Source organism: Molothrus ater, chromosome 10, assembly GCF_012460135.2.
Source record: "Molothrus ater isolate BHLD 08-10-18 breed brown headed cowbird chromosome 10, BPBGC_Mater_1.1, whole genome shotgun sequence".
NCBI lineage: Eukaryota > Metazoa > Chordata > Aves > Passeriformes > Icteridae > Molothrus > Molothrus ater.
In genome coordinates this window covers 24970407-24985978 of record NC_050487.2, presented here as the reverse complement: position 1 = coordinate 24985978, position 15572 = coordinate 24970407, and the positions used below count along the sequence as shown (strand labels likewise).

The 15572-nt window shown below is 46.2% G+C and overlaps 1 protein-coding gene across 1 annotated transcript; it reads right to left on the bottom strand.

The window, feature by feature from the left end:
* Window positions 1-1287: 1287 nt before the first annotated feature.
* On the bottom strand, window positions 1288-15056 carry LOC118690147 (ATP-dependent DNA/RNA helicase DHX36). The gene is made up of 23 exons (XM_036388873.2): window positions 14813-15056; window positions 14190-14311; window positions 13092-13293; window positions 12375-12413; window positions 11071-11241; window positions 10514-10593; window positions 9559-9633; window positions 9261-9427; window positions 8636-8717; window positions 8042-8182; window positions 7442-7544; window positions 7046-7133; window positions 6158-6213; window positions 5989-6053; window positions 5336-5479; window positions 4733-4850; window positions 3999-4097; window positions 3267-3440; window positions 2890-2976; window positions 2154-2237; window positions 1955-2054; window positions 1780-1869; window positions 1288-1392 (listed from the first exon to the last, which is right to left on the bottom strand). The coding sequence occupies exons 1-23, from the start codon at window positions 15029-15031 to the stop codon at window positions 1388-1390; spliced, it is 2511 nt and encodes an 836-aa protein (XP_036244766.2). The 5' UTR covers window positions 15032-15056; the 3' UTR covers window positions 1288-1387.
* Between the last annotated feature and the right edge of the window lie 516 nt (window positions 15057-15572).

Below are 15572 nucleotides of genomic sequence, written 5' to 3'. Positions count from 1 at the left end.
CAGTGCCTCAGGGCCCTGTTCCCCCGACCTTTACACCTGCTCTCCTCCCCTCAGTTCATCTCCACACTGCTCTGTTCAGTGTCTCCCCAAAACCCAGTCTCTGATGAGAGCTGACCATCTCTGAAAGTGATGCCCCTAACGGCCCACCCAGCTCAGCTAACTAAGTAGCTCAGGATATAAAAGACTGGTTTTAAAATAAAAATAGCATTAAAAAAACAGAGTCCAGCTTTGATTTCTGGGATCAATATATTAAACAGTTCTATGGAAACCCAATTCCATTCTGTTAACTGAGGAGCCCCACTCCCCTGTTTCTGTATCCCTGTGGATATCTCCTGTACTGACCAAGTCATCCACAGTATCTGTGTAAAATTGGATCTCTTTTGCTACACTGTGTGCTAGAACTGCTTGCTGGGAGTGCATTTCAAACATCATCTCCCACAGTGATAAATCAACAGGCCACAGGAGTATCAAATCCAGAAAAACCCTAGCAGAACCAGTGTGTTACATTGAGCCTTCCAGATACATGATTTTGAAACAGTTACCTTGACCAAGTTTGCTATTTTTTCTGGAGACTGGAAAACAATCCACTCATCCACAGCGATGGTGTCCTGGTCCTTATCCTTCTGAATGGATATATCCCCTCCAAAGAACAAGAGGCAGTATGGAGACACCTCTGTACAATCATACAGGTAAATCTGCACAACAACAGAATTGGCTGATCACCCTCAAAATATCTCCAGTGCCATCAGAAATCCTTAATGAGACTCCTACAGATCTCCAGAAGATCCTTACTCAGTTACAAATTCTAAAGAAATGCACGAAGCAACTCAGTTCAAAAGAAGTTTTGAAATCAGATTGCACAAGGGCAAAAATGGTCCCAAGTCTTTCAGTCTTTCACACAGTGGTGAAACGAAACCAGATGCTCCATAACAATGAGAGGAAAAACATCAGCATATTGAGAAGTGTTAGGACTGTATTGCAATGAAAAAAAAAACCCCAATAAACTAACAGAATTCATACCTGTTACTGCCAGACCTTAAAAAAACCCAAATCCTCAAAAACAACCCCAAGAACTAAACGACATTAGTTCATTATTTGTGGTACATAACCCAGTATCACAAAGGAAATCATTTGATGGCGTGCACAAGGAATGGCCTAGGACAGGAGGCCCCAGAACAAAGGCTGCTCATGTCCCCTCTGAACCCTGAGCCAGTCTCATTCAAGAGGGGATAATAAAACAAATGAAGCCCACAAGCACAGCTCTGACTCACGCTGCTGGTCCTCATCTTCAAATGGTACACCAGCCAGTTATAATGGAACTCTGTCTCCTCCACATTCACTGATTTGGGATGGATATTAACTGATCCATCTGTCTTGGTGCAAACTTTCACCCTTCAAGAAAAAAAAACCAACAAAAAACGAGTCTGATAATACAAGAAGTGATAAATCAACAGACCAGGATCCCTGGGGTCTCTTTTCCCAAAGAACCAGAAGTGACAGTGTTTGAAGTGCTGCTGTGGAACCCCTTTAGAGCAGTGCTACTGAGATGCTGTAACAATGTGCATGGCTTGAGAAGGTCACACAAGTTAGTTCAGGTGTTAGCAGGAATCCAGATGTTAAGAAATCAACAATCCCACCCTTCTCAGAGGAAGTAACACACAGCCATGACTCAAACTCTAAAGTGAGATTCATTCATGCACTCAAGCCACTGCTTCACCTTGCCAAATTATGCCATGTAGAAACACCTTGAATACAAACCAACTGGAAAGCAAACCTCACATTTTTCTCTTTTTGCTGAAGCGGGCCGGATCTTTGCCACTTTGGGATAGAGGCCAGCACAGATGACTGCTTTGAGCAGCTTCTCATTACCTGCAGGAGACAGCAAAGTGAGTGAGGCACTTCTGCAAGCTGAGGTTTCAGCTGGGATAAATTCTCCCTTTTCCTCCACGGTTACCTGAGTTGGTGTTAGATTTGGGATCCTTGGGGTTTCTACTATTCACAAACCCAGCTGCAAGGAGATGCTCAGCAAACTGCCCTTTCATGTTATGCAGCATCTAGGAAACAACAAAAATTGCACAGAATGATGCTGTGCCAAAGGCTCCTCCTCTTCCCCACACACAGGATCCTGTTTGAACCTGGCAGGATGCTGTTACCTGCATGGTGTTTGAGGACAGGAAATATTCCCAGCAATAATCCTTCTCATTCCTGAAACCACAACTCCGAGCCTCTTCCCAGCCCTAGGAATGAAAACCAGAGGTGTAAGGTGATTGTAAGTGAACACTACAGACTTAAGGACAGCCAAAACTGGAGGTCAACAAACAGTCACATATTCCCTACCAGGGAGAAAGTAACTCCTTTGATCTCCCTGTATATGTGCACACACCAGAGTGCAGAAAAGCACAACTTCACAATATGCTGAATCACAACCTTCCTTTTTCCCTGGTGGGCAGTGATACCTGGCTGTGCCACAGCACCCACCCTTTGTTGGAATTGACAGAGTTAAAGTTCTGGGCAGTAACTGCATTTCCCAGGCTGTTTATTCCTCCTCTCCTCACCACAACACAGTTCAGCACAACATCCAACACTTCTGAAGTTGGCTTTAGCCTCCTGTAGAGGCCAGAAGGACAAGAGTGAACAACTTCAGCAAGGTAACTATAATACTGTGTTTGCTTTGTCTTTTTCAGACTTGTCCACCAGAAATCAGGTTACTGAGCCTGGAGACAAGATTATGCAACACTAGAAGGGTGAAAATCAGTTTGGTTTTATGTTTCTGTAGAAGCCAAACAAGAAAGCCTACAGAGCATAAGCTGATCAGCTTTTTCCTTAGGATCATCAATATTATTCAAATTAAAATTCTAGAAGAAAAAAGCCACATGAAAACATGCTTACAGTGAAGGCATTCACCACAGTCAGATGGTCGCTTTTTGAGTTCTTTGACAGCTCCTTTCTTCTGGCATCTGCGATTTTCTCTTTGCCCTAAAAATCAGAACCTACATAATACCTAGACTGACATGACAGTTCTCTTCTCCAAATTCAGGTACATCTGTACAGCAGTACTTTGCATGTAACACATGAAAATTATAGTTATTTCAAATATTGCACAGGAAAAATGATAATTCATAGTATGCAAAGGAAGTCGCACTAGTAAAAATGTAATTACTATGACATTAATGAAAGTGCTCTTAAACTCTAACACCTCACTGAGTCCCAGCATCCTCCTGAGATTCCTAAATCCCCACAGGTAACTGTCATCTGTGAGACTTTACCAGAGGGATGACAAAAGGGTCCTTGAAGCTGAGGCTGGCTGCAATGGTCAGCACGGGGTCCAGGCAGCAGAACAAGGCTCCAAACAGGATCATCTTCCCGATGTGAGGCTCCACGGGCAGCCGTGCCAGGTGCACACCCAGGGGAGTCAGCTCCTCCTGCCTGTCCAGAGCATTCTGCCAGCACAAGGGCACAAAGGAAAGAACAAACGTGCCATGTGAAATGGGGAGGATTCCCTGGGGAAAGCCACTGGTACACAGATATCACCCACTAATACCCAAACCAGATGTTTCTACCTATGGCTCCAACTCATCTGTACAAATATCACCAGAGCAAGGATTCAGCAGAACAAACGTGCCATGAACCTTTCCTTCCCCAGCAGCCAAGGGAACAATGACACAAGGTGCTTCTCATTTGTCCCCAACTCCTCACTGACCCACCTGCAACAGGAAGGCAGGGAGGCAGCAGGGCACAGAGCAGGGAGTTAAACCAACGCCCACGGGGAGCTGAAGTGCAGGGCCATGTGTCTGTTTGGAGTCATTTCCAAAGTCCCTCAGAAGCACTCTGCAGGGCCCTAAGCACCATGGATTGTGTGCAGTGTCCCCTCTGTGCAGTGAGGGTCCACCAAGGCTCTGCACAAGGGAAAGGGGCTGCAGAGCCCAGAGCTGTGCAGTCACACCTGCCTGGTGACACCCACAGTAGCACGGCTCTGAACAGATGAAGCAACACTTTACCAGCTCCATGAGGTGATTGATGGCCAACATCACAGCATCACGAGAGGGGGGGTCCATCAGTTTGCTCAGAAAATAGGCAATTCCACCAAGCCTCAGAATCTGAAAGAAAAATCACAATAAAAGCCTACAGCAGCTGCAGTAAGATGGTTGTCTAAAATTGGTTAGCAGTAACCACACTCATTGAAATAGTCTGAGGAATTCACAGCCCGAGTTAGAATTTCTTTGGTAAGAACTAAGGACAAGAAAATAAGTGATGGAATTTGCAGCAGAAGGATCTATTCTTCATTCAGTTCACATACACACGGCAATCCTTCTGCTTTTGTAAGTAATTCTATGCAAACTGCCAACAAGGGAAATTCACACCAGTTCTAAAACTACTTTGTAGTAAAATTCTTTTAAGACATCATATAAATTGACTCACTGGCATTCTCACTGAAGCTTCTCTGATTGAATGATTTATGATATTTGGGGGAGAGCACAGCCCATATTTTTGTTAGTAGATGTCACCTTTTATTGACAGCAGACAATTCTGTTTCCCCTGGGTTTGATGCACCCAGATCCAAGTGTGCATTTACAAAAGTTGCTGCAATTATTAGCTAAATACACAGCATTTCTGGTGTAATAGAATTTTGGCTGAACAACCCTAGGCTCACAGTTGCATTAACTTATTCTCTCAACCACTGAATCCAATGGAAAAGTAGACAATAAATACATTTGAAGCTTCCTGCCTTTACCTTGATTTGTAAGCAGAGCTCTTCCAAGGGTGTCCTCAGGATCTCTGGTAACTGATAATCATCCAGCAGGCTGGCACGCAGTCCATTGTACAGATGGTAACAGTGGCCTGGCTGAACCCTGCAATCATTTAAAGAAACCATTCTTATGGGTTTGGTCATTTGTTGGGGTTTTTTACCAATGAAACTGTGACATTATGGTTCTGTTTCCTACAAAGCGATTCCCAAAACTCCCCAAGGAATTAGAACTGAAGTGTAATCAATTGCAAAAGCCACTTCAGTCTTCTAAAGACCCATCAGCAGGAAAGAGGCATAGAGAACAAAGAAATAATTGTTACAGTGTTTCCATTTTACTGTATAAGCCTCATAAATCAGGTGTGAGGGTAATGACAAAAATTACAACAAAATGCAGGACATTCTTCTATAGGAGGAAAACTCTGGAATTAAACACAGCACAAGTCAATTCAGCTTCCTAGGAAGACAAGGAAATCCTTCCCTGCCCAGGAACAGGAGCCAGCAGTGCCAGCACATGCAAATAATAAAGAACCTTCAGCACTGTGGGAAACTCAACATCCCCAAACTTCCCTAAGCACCCCCTGTTCCCACCTTCCTGCTCGACCCTTCCTCTGCTTGGCATTGGCTTTGCTGACCCACTCTGCTGCCATGGTGCTGATGTTGTTCTGGGTGTCAAAGTGAGTCTCCTTTATTTTCCCCCCATCTATAACGAACACGACGTCATCAATTGTGATGCTGTTGGAAAAAAAAAGAGGGGAAAAAAGCAACTTTTCATCTTTGCAAGTGTGACCTAGGATTGGGTTTGGCCTCTCTTTATTCCCTCCCAAACAGAGTCAGCAATTAAAAAAATTTGCCTTTGGAATTTCATTAGGAACTATATTACTATACTACTAATCAGTTCAAGAAAGAGCTGATTAATTCTCCTTGGTCTGGCAGAGGTTCCCACTTGGATTCTGAACAGAGCACAGGCAGCTCAGATTATCCTGTACAAATCATTCTAGCAATTGTTTAGTACTCCTACAGTTTAACTGTTCAAAACAACATAGTTGGTTGAATTGTTTAAAACAATTATAGGAAAACTTTGTTTAGTCTATAAATATTTCTAAAGATAAAGTGTTATAAATTAATGGCACAAACACAAATGTATTTTCAGGAACATCAAACAGGTTTATACTTTAAATTATCACTTCCACTTCTTCTGTTGAACACACAGCTTTCCTGGCTCTGGGCAGCCAGGCACTTACCTTGTTTCTGCAATGTTGGTTGCAATCACAATTTTCCTCACTCCTGGCGGCGTCTTCTTGAACACCTGCAATTATCCAGGGCCCATTTATGTCTTTGCCAAAACCAAACATGTGCTTCACTCTTTTTTTTTTTGTAGTTGTGAAATATTGCAATAAAAGAGAAGCATACCTGAGTCTGGTTAACAGTAGGCATCAGTGAATGCAAAGGGATGATAATAAACCTATCTGAAAGTCAAAAATCAGTAGAAGATATGGTTTAAGTGCAGAAACTTCCAATTTTACAGGAAAATCTATTAAATCAACTATGCAGAACAGACAAAATAGGCTGCAAGTCAGGCTACTGCTTCTTGCTCTGAGATCACAAGTATTTGTATCATAACAATGTAAAAAGGTATAAAGGCCTTTTTTATGATGCTGTAACATGATGAGTTAAGACAATATATGAAGTTATGTATAGTAATTCAGACTTCCTTTCTAAATTCTGAAGTTATCAAATAATTGGTCAAGTTTAATACACAAACTGACACTCAATCCTTCAATGAACTGGAATTCTGCATCTATGGAATGTACACAACCACACTGCAAGTCACCATTGAACAGGCAGGAGCCCAGCTAGGACAGATGAGATACAAATATGAGAGATGCAGAAGGACAAGTGTGTCAGGCAGGCACAGAGTACTTGAGAGTCTGTAAGAAATTCTCAAATCAACAGGATTTAAGGGAACTATCAGCAAAGCAGGGGAAGCTGCTCAAGGATGAAGCACAGAGGAAGCACACACAGAATGAAGTTTAGTTTTGGATGGGAGTCCTCCCAGCTGCAGGAAAGGACAAGAGGAAGAAGATGCAGGTCAGGCTGTTTTTCAGATTGCCACTCCCACAGTGAGAAAAAGGAGTTGTTGTTAGCAGAGGAAAGGACACCAGACACACAAAAACTGCTGAACACTCTGGAGAGGAGACAAGGGAAAAAATGAATCCAGCCCAACTGCAGCAACCCCAAGCAAAAGGAGTCTGTCCCCAGTGCCACTGCCAGAAGTCTTACAGAGAGTTTGGGTTTTACCTGACTTAAACATGACTTGAGACATCAAGAGCTCATGCAAAGTGCTGATGTTATCCCAGCCTGGCAGAAACACCAGAATTGCACCATCCTATGGGGAAAAGAGGCAGTGAAGGGAAGAGAGGTCAGAACACATCACACACTGCACAGAGAGCCAGCTCCTTGCACTCTGATACATGGTGGGCATGTGAGATTTGAAACCTCACTGACCCAGCCTGGTACAGTCAAGGGTTGTTTTTCTTCTATAAAAGAGCTACCTCTGTGTATTTATCTGAACATAACAGTAGTTCAGAACTGTTCAATTACTTAGAAGAACAAGCAAAAATTTCTCTTCTTTCTGTGTGACCAGCCAAAGTCCTTGCCAGCTCTGGCACTGCCCCCAGCCCAGTCCCACTGTACCTCCTCTTCCAGCACAATGTGTCTGATCAGTGCTGCTATAAGGTCCAGGTCCACCTTGTCATCATCCATCATTTCCAGGGCACTGATTGTGCTTGCTGAATACCTGCAGCAGAGAAAGCACAGACATGCAAAGCCAGGGCTCCTGCTGCCTGGCTCTGAGTGAGCACCCAGCCATGAACCCACCTGCAATCAGCTCAGTTCTCTGAGCAATTCCTGTACCCCCAAAGTGCCCTCCACATTTAGTTCAGTGGGATTACAGTCAGTTCAGAACTGCAGAAGAATTACCGTGTCAGGACTGAACTGTTTTGAAGCACTTGCTCAACCTCTCTCCTTCTCATCGATGAGCCAGGGACTGACAATTTGTATTTAGCTAATGAAGTGAAATTTAACTTGAACAACTCAGAAGCAAAGGGAGCTAGTCCTGCTGCCTCTAAAGCACTTCACTAGCTGCCAGCCAACTGTACAGACAATTCCATCACCATTTTCCACAGCAGCCACTAGCCCACTGTTACTAAAGTCCAGCAACATAATACACTAATTTATGGTTGTCACTTCAGAGCTGTCTGAAAACAGAAAGCAGAAGAGAAACTTGGGCCCAACCTGCCCTGCAGCTGCCTCAGGTAGCCTGGCCACTGCTGCCTGTAGATCTCCTCCTTCTCCTCCTTCTCTGGCCTGCTCATGTGGCCCTGCATGAAGCCCCTCCTCCAGTGCAGCCGGCGGTCCGTCTTCTCCGGGGTGTACCTTTACACAGCAGGAGCAAACACAATTCCATCTGAAACTGAGGGAATTTAGAACAGCTGCACAGTTTTCCAAACCATGGACAATATGCTGTGCTTTAGCTAAATCGTGTAAAAATCTTCAGTTTCTCTTCTGACAGAAATCTTACAAAAGCAGGGAGCAACCCTAGTAAGTATGAGAACATGTAGGGGAAAAAAGTGAAGAGTAAGAAAGACTAGCTTGATTTAGAGACCTGAAAATTCACCACAGCAAGAGAAAGTGTTCTCCCCCTCAAACCAATATTCCCAGGTAACTGTGTGCCACCTGTAATTACCGTACAGGACACCCCTTAGGAGGTTTTCTGTTGAAAAATACAGGCAACTGTTCTTTATGCCAAGTTAATCTTTGAGCATACATACACTAAGCTAAGCCCCCCCACAAATACTCTCTGAAATGATGTTCAGAAAAAACACTTGCCTCAACTTCTCAATGACATCTTCAAGCAGATATTCCACCACTGGGAAAGTGAACCCAGGGATGTGAATCATAGGGCAATGGTCTGTGGAGGGAGGCAGAACTCGGTTTTAAAACTACTGATGAAAAACTGCACTGAAAGAACAGAAGCAATAAACATTCCTCACTAGTTCTGCAATGTAGCTGCCATGTCTACAGGACATTTCCAATTGTCAGGGAAGATGTCACATTCGCCCCAAATAAGGCTGCTGAATGAAAAAAGGACAGGCAGCAGGCAGTATTCTGCACACCAGGATGTTCAACTGATTCCAGCTACTGGAAAAAGCTGGGAGACTGAACAACTCAAAGTTCAATCTGCTTGCCCCCTCAGAGCAAGAATGCTAAACGTGGTAAATATTTACTAGGAAAACACTCTGTGGATTCTGTTTCCATAATGTGTCTGGAAAGCAAAACCAGAAGCAATGAGATAAAACTGAGAGAAACTGCATCTCCAGCAGCTGGCAGCTATTTGTAAAACTGAAGTAATTTCTTCTTTTCATACAAATCAATGCTATAATTCAAGAACTGCACTATACTGTAGAAGCCTAAATTACTTAGAAAGAACATTTCTAGGAAGCATTTCACCTACCAAAGTACTCGGAAAACTTCTCTGCATTTAAAGTAGCACTCATCAGTATGACTTTCAGATCCAGCCGAACATTCAGAAGATCTTTAATAATGCTCATTAAAACATCTGATTGAAGATTTCTTTCATGGATTTCATCAAGAACTACATGACTGATGCTGGACAAGTGCCTAAAAATAGAAGGGGAAGAAGTTAAACTTTTGCTTTTAGAAAAAATAAAAAGCAGAGCCATGACTGTTTGGAACAGCTCAGGACTCATTCTATAATTGCATTCAGTGTCCCATTAAACAGGAGCTCTTACTTATCTGACTGGAGCCACTGCAGGACAATTCCCGTGGTACAGTACAAAATTGAACCTTGTTTCCTTGGCAAGCGACTGAAAGAGACACAATAACAACTCCTCAGTTTTCCTCTGTATTTAACAAAATGCTTTAAAACCTTAAACCCCAGCTGCAGGAGCCATTGCAGACATGATGCAGATGGGCCTCACTGCCTCCCTCACACACAGCACAAGGAACTTAGGCCACTGTTGCATCACTTCTGTGGCTGGGGAATGGAGCAGGGAGAGGCCCTGACTTCCCAGGCACCCTGTGCCATCCCCTGCACACTAAGGTGCTGATCCCCACCTCCAGGCTCAGCACAGAGGGCACTCACATGCACAGCCCTGGGAGCAAAGAGCAATAGCAGAGACATTCTATGAACCCCAATTAAAATACTGGGAGGGCTCAGCTCTCCTCTCTCACCAGCAGTTTTGCTTCAACAAAAGGGTTCCCTTATGTGCTGGTACCACTTCAGATTTTGAAATTATAGCCAACTACAAATGTAAAAGCTTTTGCTCTGCAAACTTCCGTCACTGCACCTATTACATGGTCCCAAGGAATTAGTCCATAAATATGGGTAGCAAATGCACAGCTTTCCACAGAAATATGGTTTGGAGCATTCTTCCCTTTAGCATTTTCACTTTTTCTTAAAATTCATTGATTAGGGACAGCAGTTTTATTTCTGCCTACAGCAGAACCTTTTACAAGAGCTGAAGACAGGACTTATTAGACAAAGCCTAACTTAGAATAGTCACTGTCACATAAAACATAGTAAACGCACTCAAACCTTTTCCTAAAATTCAAAAACCTCATTCCTTCCTCACAGGAATTCCTTCAGGGGAAAATACCAGCAGGAAAGCAGTTCTTTCTTTTTAGAAGTACTTTTCAAATGGTCTCCTTAGGATAACAAGAGGCCCTTGCCAGGGAGCCGCTCACCTCTGCAGGCGGATCTGGTACCCCGTGCTCCTGCCATTGCCACAGCTCTCTGCCCTCTCAGCAGCCACTCTCTCAGCCACCTGAGGGGGACAAAGAAAATCAGGCTGATCTGTGACTGAGCTGCTCACCAGTAGGAACACCTGGTACTGAGAGGTTTGTAAATAAAGAAATGCTCTGAAGAGCACCTTTTCTCCTCTCCTGAGAGCAGCAACCCAGGGACAAGACTTGGAGGAACACAAGCCTTAGCAGCAGGTTCCCCTTTCAGAGCTTGGCCATCTGACACTCAGCTATCAAGGAGAGTAACTACTGAGCATTTGAAAGCCAGATTCTTTCCTGCTCATTAACCCACCTCTAGAGGGCCTGACACAACATTAGTTTTTATCTTAATGGGCATTTGCACTGCCCCAATCCATTAAAATCACAGATCTAACCATGACTAAAGCCAGGGAAGAAGGAGGCTGCAGTTCCAGTGCTCCACGGATGCCAAACCTCGTGAACACCCCGTTAGTGCAGGTTGGCAGCGCTGTTACTGCAGCAGAGCGGGCAGGGGCACTCACGGAGATGGCGCTGATCCTGCGGGGCTGCGTGCACACGATCCTGCAGGTGGAGCCCAGGCCCCGCTCGATGTGGTCGTCCAGGATGAACTGTGTCACCTGCGTGGTCTTGCCGCAGCCCGTCTCGCCGCTGATCACCGTCACGCGGTTGCTGTTGATCAGCTTCACCAGCTCCTGGCCACACAAAGACACGACTGTTACTGCTCTGCTGCTGCAAACACATTCTAGAGGACTCTGAGAATTCTCTGCTCCTGTGGGATGAGCTCTGAGCAAAGTATCAACGTGCTCCGCTGCTTCCTGTAATGCTACCAAAAAAGTTTAGCTTATACCTCACAGAAGCCATTTCTGCACTTTGCACTTCCCATGTGTAGGGTTTAAAGCATGCCCAACCTCCACACTAGCTTTAAATGCTTCAGATCCTATATGAAAGCAACATAGAAGAACTAAAATGAAAGCCTGAAATACATTTTTAACCTTTCTGCTTCCTGCTTGGCTCCTGTAGATCTTTGCAGACTGAACACAAGAGTTTGCCCTGTTGGACCCCAAGCCTGCACAAACTAAAGGTTTTCAGCACAGTATTTTAATATTTCTTGTACCAACAGGAACAGTTTCCCAGCCTCGTCCTCCCCACCCCAAGGACTGTTAAGGGGAGTGTCACTATTTTAAGACACAAATGCTAACAGAAAGAACATGATGGCAAATAGAGGGACTGTAGGAAGGAGCTCACTAATCACCCACTGAGCCTGCAAAAGCAAACATATCAGAATACTCCATTTCTACTGCATACAGGGGATATCAGCCTAAGAATTAACATCAATTAGGAACAGCTCCTACTGTCACTGCCCTTATCCTGCAACTGGGAAACTAATGGCACTGAGGGCCAGCAGTGCAGCCAGTAAGTCTGTGGTTAAAGCTAAAAAGGCTTAATTGGCTTAATTGTACTCAATTCTAAACTGACTAATTGTTCAAGAAAGGGCACCATTTTATACACAGAAGAAAGCATAACAATCTGAGTGACCAGGAATCTTCTAGAAGTTCAACTGGCAAAAAAAGAAGACCTATTATTAAATGTATGTAGCAGCCTTGTATTCCCATGATACTCCCAGTTCCATTCCCATGAGAACGCTGTACTGAGCCCCATATCACAATCAGTGAGCCCCTGGTACTGTCTGGAAAGGAATCAGGCTCAGAACCTGGGAGACCTCTCCCCTTCCTGAGGGCCACGAGGGATTGCTGCCAGTGACAGGCACAACTCTCTCCCTGTTTTGGAGCACTGCACCACAGAGTCTCTCTCAATGCACACTCACCTCTCTCATCCCGTATGAGGGGAGCTTCTCTCGGAATCTCTGGGGAAAAAGAAAAAATGTTTCTCTTTAAACACCTTTTCAGCACTGACGCAAGAGAATGGATTTCACCTCCATTAGATTTCACCCTTTAGTTTGGGCTAAACTACAAAATAATGACAAACTGCTCAGCAACACTTGTATAAACACAGGCCCATGGGAAATAACTTGAATTCCATGTGTTGCTTCAGTTTTGTTCAATTTAGAAAAATGATTTCAGCCCAACAGTTAAGTACATGACAAGGCAGGTATATACAGGTGCAAGAGCAGGGCCTGGCATGGAAGAGAGAACTGGTGTTCAGGGAAAGACAATTTTCTGTATGTGACTGTTCAAAACAAAACCTCTGTTTTCAAAAGGCCATTCCTTCAGAGCCCAGTGCTGTGCTTTCAGTTTCAGACATAACTGCAGGGACACAACCCATAAAAAAGAAAGAGAACCCCACCCAATAGAACAACATGTCAGCTTCAAATTTCAGATTCTAACTGTTTCTGAAAGCTGTCATTTCCGATTTTAATCGCTCTTCTATCAATAGGTATGAATTTTATGAATTCTAAAGATAATTTTTAGCAAAAGAAACATCATGACAACTTTCTAGTAAATTACAAGGGATTACATTTTGAGGTTAGCTTAATTTAAAAAAATCCAATTAAAAGTTTTCAACTTGACACAGGGAAAAGTACCTGCATTTCAATGTATCTGGGATCAGATCTCTTCTTCATTAAGTCTTCTTTAAGTTGCTCATCTAAATCAGCATCCTGCTCGGTTTTTTCACAGAGGAATTCCACATCCAAATCCAGGGATGTTTTTTCCCAGGTTGGTGTCTGTCTTACAGGAGCTTTCTCAGCATCTGGTTTCACTTTGGCAGGCTGTTCTGGAGCGGGGCTGGAATCACAGAACAAGAACTTCAGATTCCCCCAGCGGTGCCTGGCCACATGCAGAGTGCAGGTTCATTAACTACATCCAGCAGGTAAAGAACCAACAGTCCATGGGAACAGAGAACCACGGAATGGTGTGGGTTGGAAGGACCTCAGACCCATCCAGTGCCAGTCCTGCCATGGCCAGGGACACCTCCCACTGTCCCAGGTGCTCCCAGCCCCAATGTCCAACCCAGCCTTGGGCACTGCCAGGGATCCAGGGGCAGCCACAGCTGCTCTGGGTCTGTCCCTGCAGTGAATATCATTAAACCAAAATAAAGTCTCAAACTACAAACCACCAAAAACCTGACATCAGGATCTAAGAAACAACACATTCTTTTGTAACAAATGAAGCCCCAAAGCAACAAAACATCATCAGAGAATTACTGCTAGATCCACTGCCCCATAACTGGATCCCTCACCAAAGGGAGCCCCAGTCCCCTCGTTTCAGCACACCAGCTATTCCTGCAAATCCTTAACAACCCCAGAACAGACCCTGCGAAAATGTTCCAAGACTGCACAATAACCGAAACCAGAAGCCAAAAGCCACCTCTGGAAGAGTAATTCCAGAGGCCAAGAGAGCTGAAAAGTCCCATGCATTTACTGCAGAAGGCCTTGAGATGACTTAGACGTTTTATGAGTTTAAGTAGAAATGTAACACCCTGAACTCAGCAATAACGAAAGAGTTTTACAGCAATGACTACAAGCATTTCAGTGTGACAATACATGTGGAGAAACTGGAGGATATTTGTTGAGCCAGTACACTCAATAAAGGTAAGTCACTTCTGACACATCTTCCTGCAGCTTACAGAAAGTTTGTGCAATTCAAAATAAATAAACGAACTGGTAATTTTATCTCTTTACCCTTCTTCATCCCCGGACCACCAGGACATGCCTTCTTGCTCTTTGTCGTTTTTAGTCTGGACAGAATTCAGCAGCTGCACGATCTGCTCTTCCCGGCGCTCATCCATGCGCACCACAGCTCTCTAGGGCAGAAAGCACAGCGTCCATCGTCAGCGGGGAGCCGAGCACCCCAACAATGGCCACAGGAGCCCTCACACACCGGCCCGCCGCTGTGCCCAGGGCTCCGGGCACCACCAACAATGGCCACAGGAGCCCTCACACACCGGCCCGCCGCTGTGCCCAGGGCTGCGAGCATCCCAACAATGGCCACAGGAGCCCTCACACACCGGCCCGCCGCTGTGCCCAGGGCTGCGAGCATCCCAACAATGGCCACAGGAGCCCTCACACACCGGCCCGCCGCTGTGACCAGGGCTCCGGGCACCACTAACAATGGCCACAGGAGCCCTCACACACCGGCCCGCCGCTGTGCCCAGGGCTGCGAGCATCCCAACAATGGCCACAGGAGCCCTCACACACCGGCCCGCCGCTGTGCCCAGGGCTCCGGGCACGACCAGACACCTCCGGCTCTGCCTGCGCGCAGAGGCACAGGCCCCCGCCCCAGAACGCGTCCCCGCGTCCCTCACCTGCTGCCGGTCGGCGTCCCGGTTCTTCTGGCCCTGCCTGCGGGCGTACCACATCCCGATCTCGCGGCCCTTCAGGTGGCCGGGGTGCCGTCCTCGCCCGCCGGGCCCGCCCGCCGCGGAGGAGGCTGCGGCGGCGGCGGCGGCGGCCCCGCCATCGCCGCCCCGGCCCCGGCCCCGGCCGCGACCGCGGCCCCAGTCACGGCGCTGCTCGTAGCTCATGGCCGCGGGTGCCGGCGCGGCTCAGCCCGGCCCGGCCCGGCGCGGCCCCGCCTCATCCGCCGGCACCGCCCGCCCCATCCGCCGCCGCGCTTCCGTCCGCCCGCCCGCTGACCCGCAGCGCACGGGCCGCAGGTTCGAGTCCCGGCCGGACCTGATCCGCCCGCGGGACCCGGTTTGAGTCCCGGCACGACCGAACCCACCCGGCTGGCCACGGGTTCGAGTCCCGGTCCGACCGGAGCCAGCCGCTGGGCCCCGGGTCGAGTCCCCGATCGGCCGGTGTGTTGCAGAATGGGGAATTTGTATCGTTTTCCTAATGTGTGATGTTCGTATACTTTCAGGCCTAATCAACAGGAAGAGAGATTTAATCCGTGAAACAAAGAGCAGCCAATGAGCTTTAAGTGATGTCCAGGTGTTTGAAAAGTATTTCTAGTATTGTGTCGATTTAGATGTTGACAAGGACTGCAAGTGAATGAAAGCTGCTGTAACCTCCCACATGTGGAGCTGCTGCCTCCTTTCCACAGGTCCCTGCAGACACGCCACC

Excerpts from the sequence above, each read along its gene's own strand:
- LOC118690147 (XM_036388873.2), bottom strand. The coding sequence starts at position 15,031 with ATGAGCTACGAGCAGCGCCGTGACTGGGGCCGCGGTCGCGGCCGGGGC. Across the intron at positions 9,428-9,558 it reads CAGTGGCTCCAGTCAGATAA|GCACTTGTCCAGCATCAGTC; the intron begins GTAAGAGCTCCT and ends TTCTATTTTTAG. Across the intron at positions 4,851-5,335 it reads AGGAAGGGTCGAGCAGGAAG|GGTTCAGCCAGGCCACTGTT; the intron begins GTGGGAACAGGG and ends AAATGATTGCAG.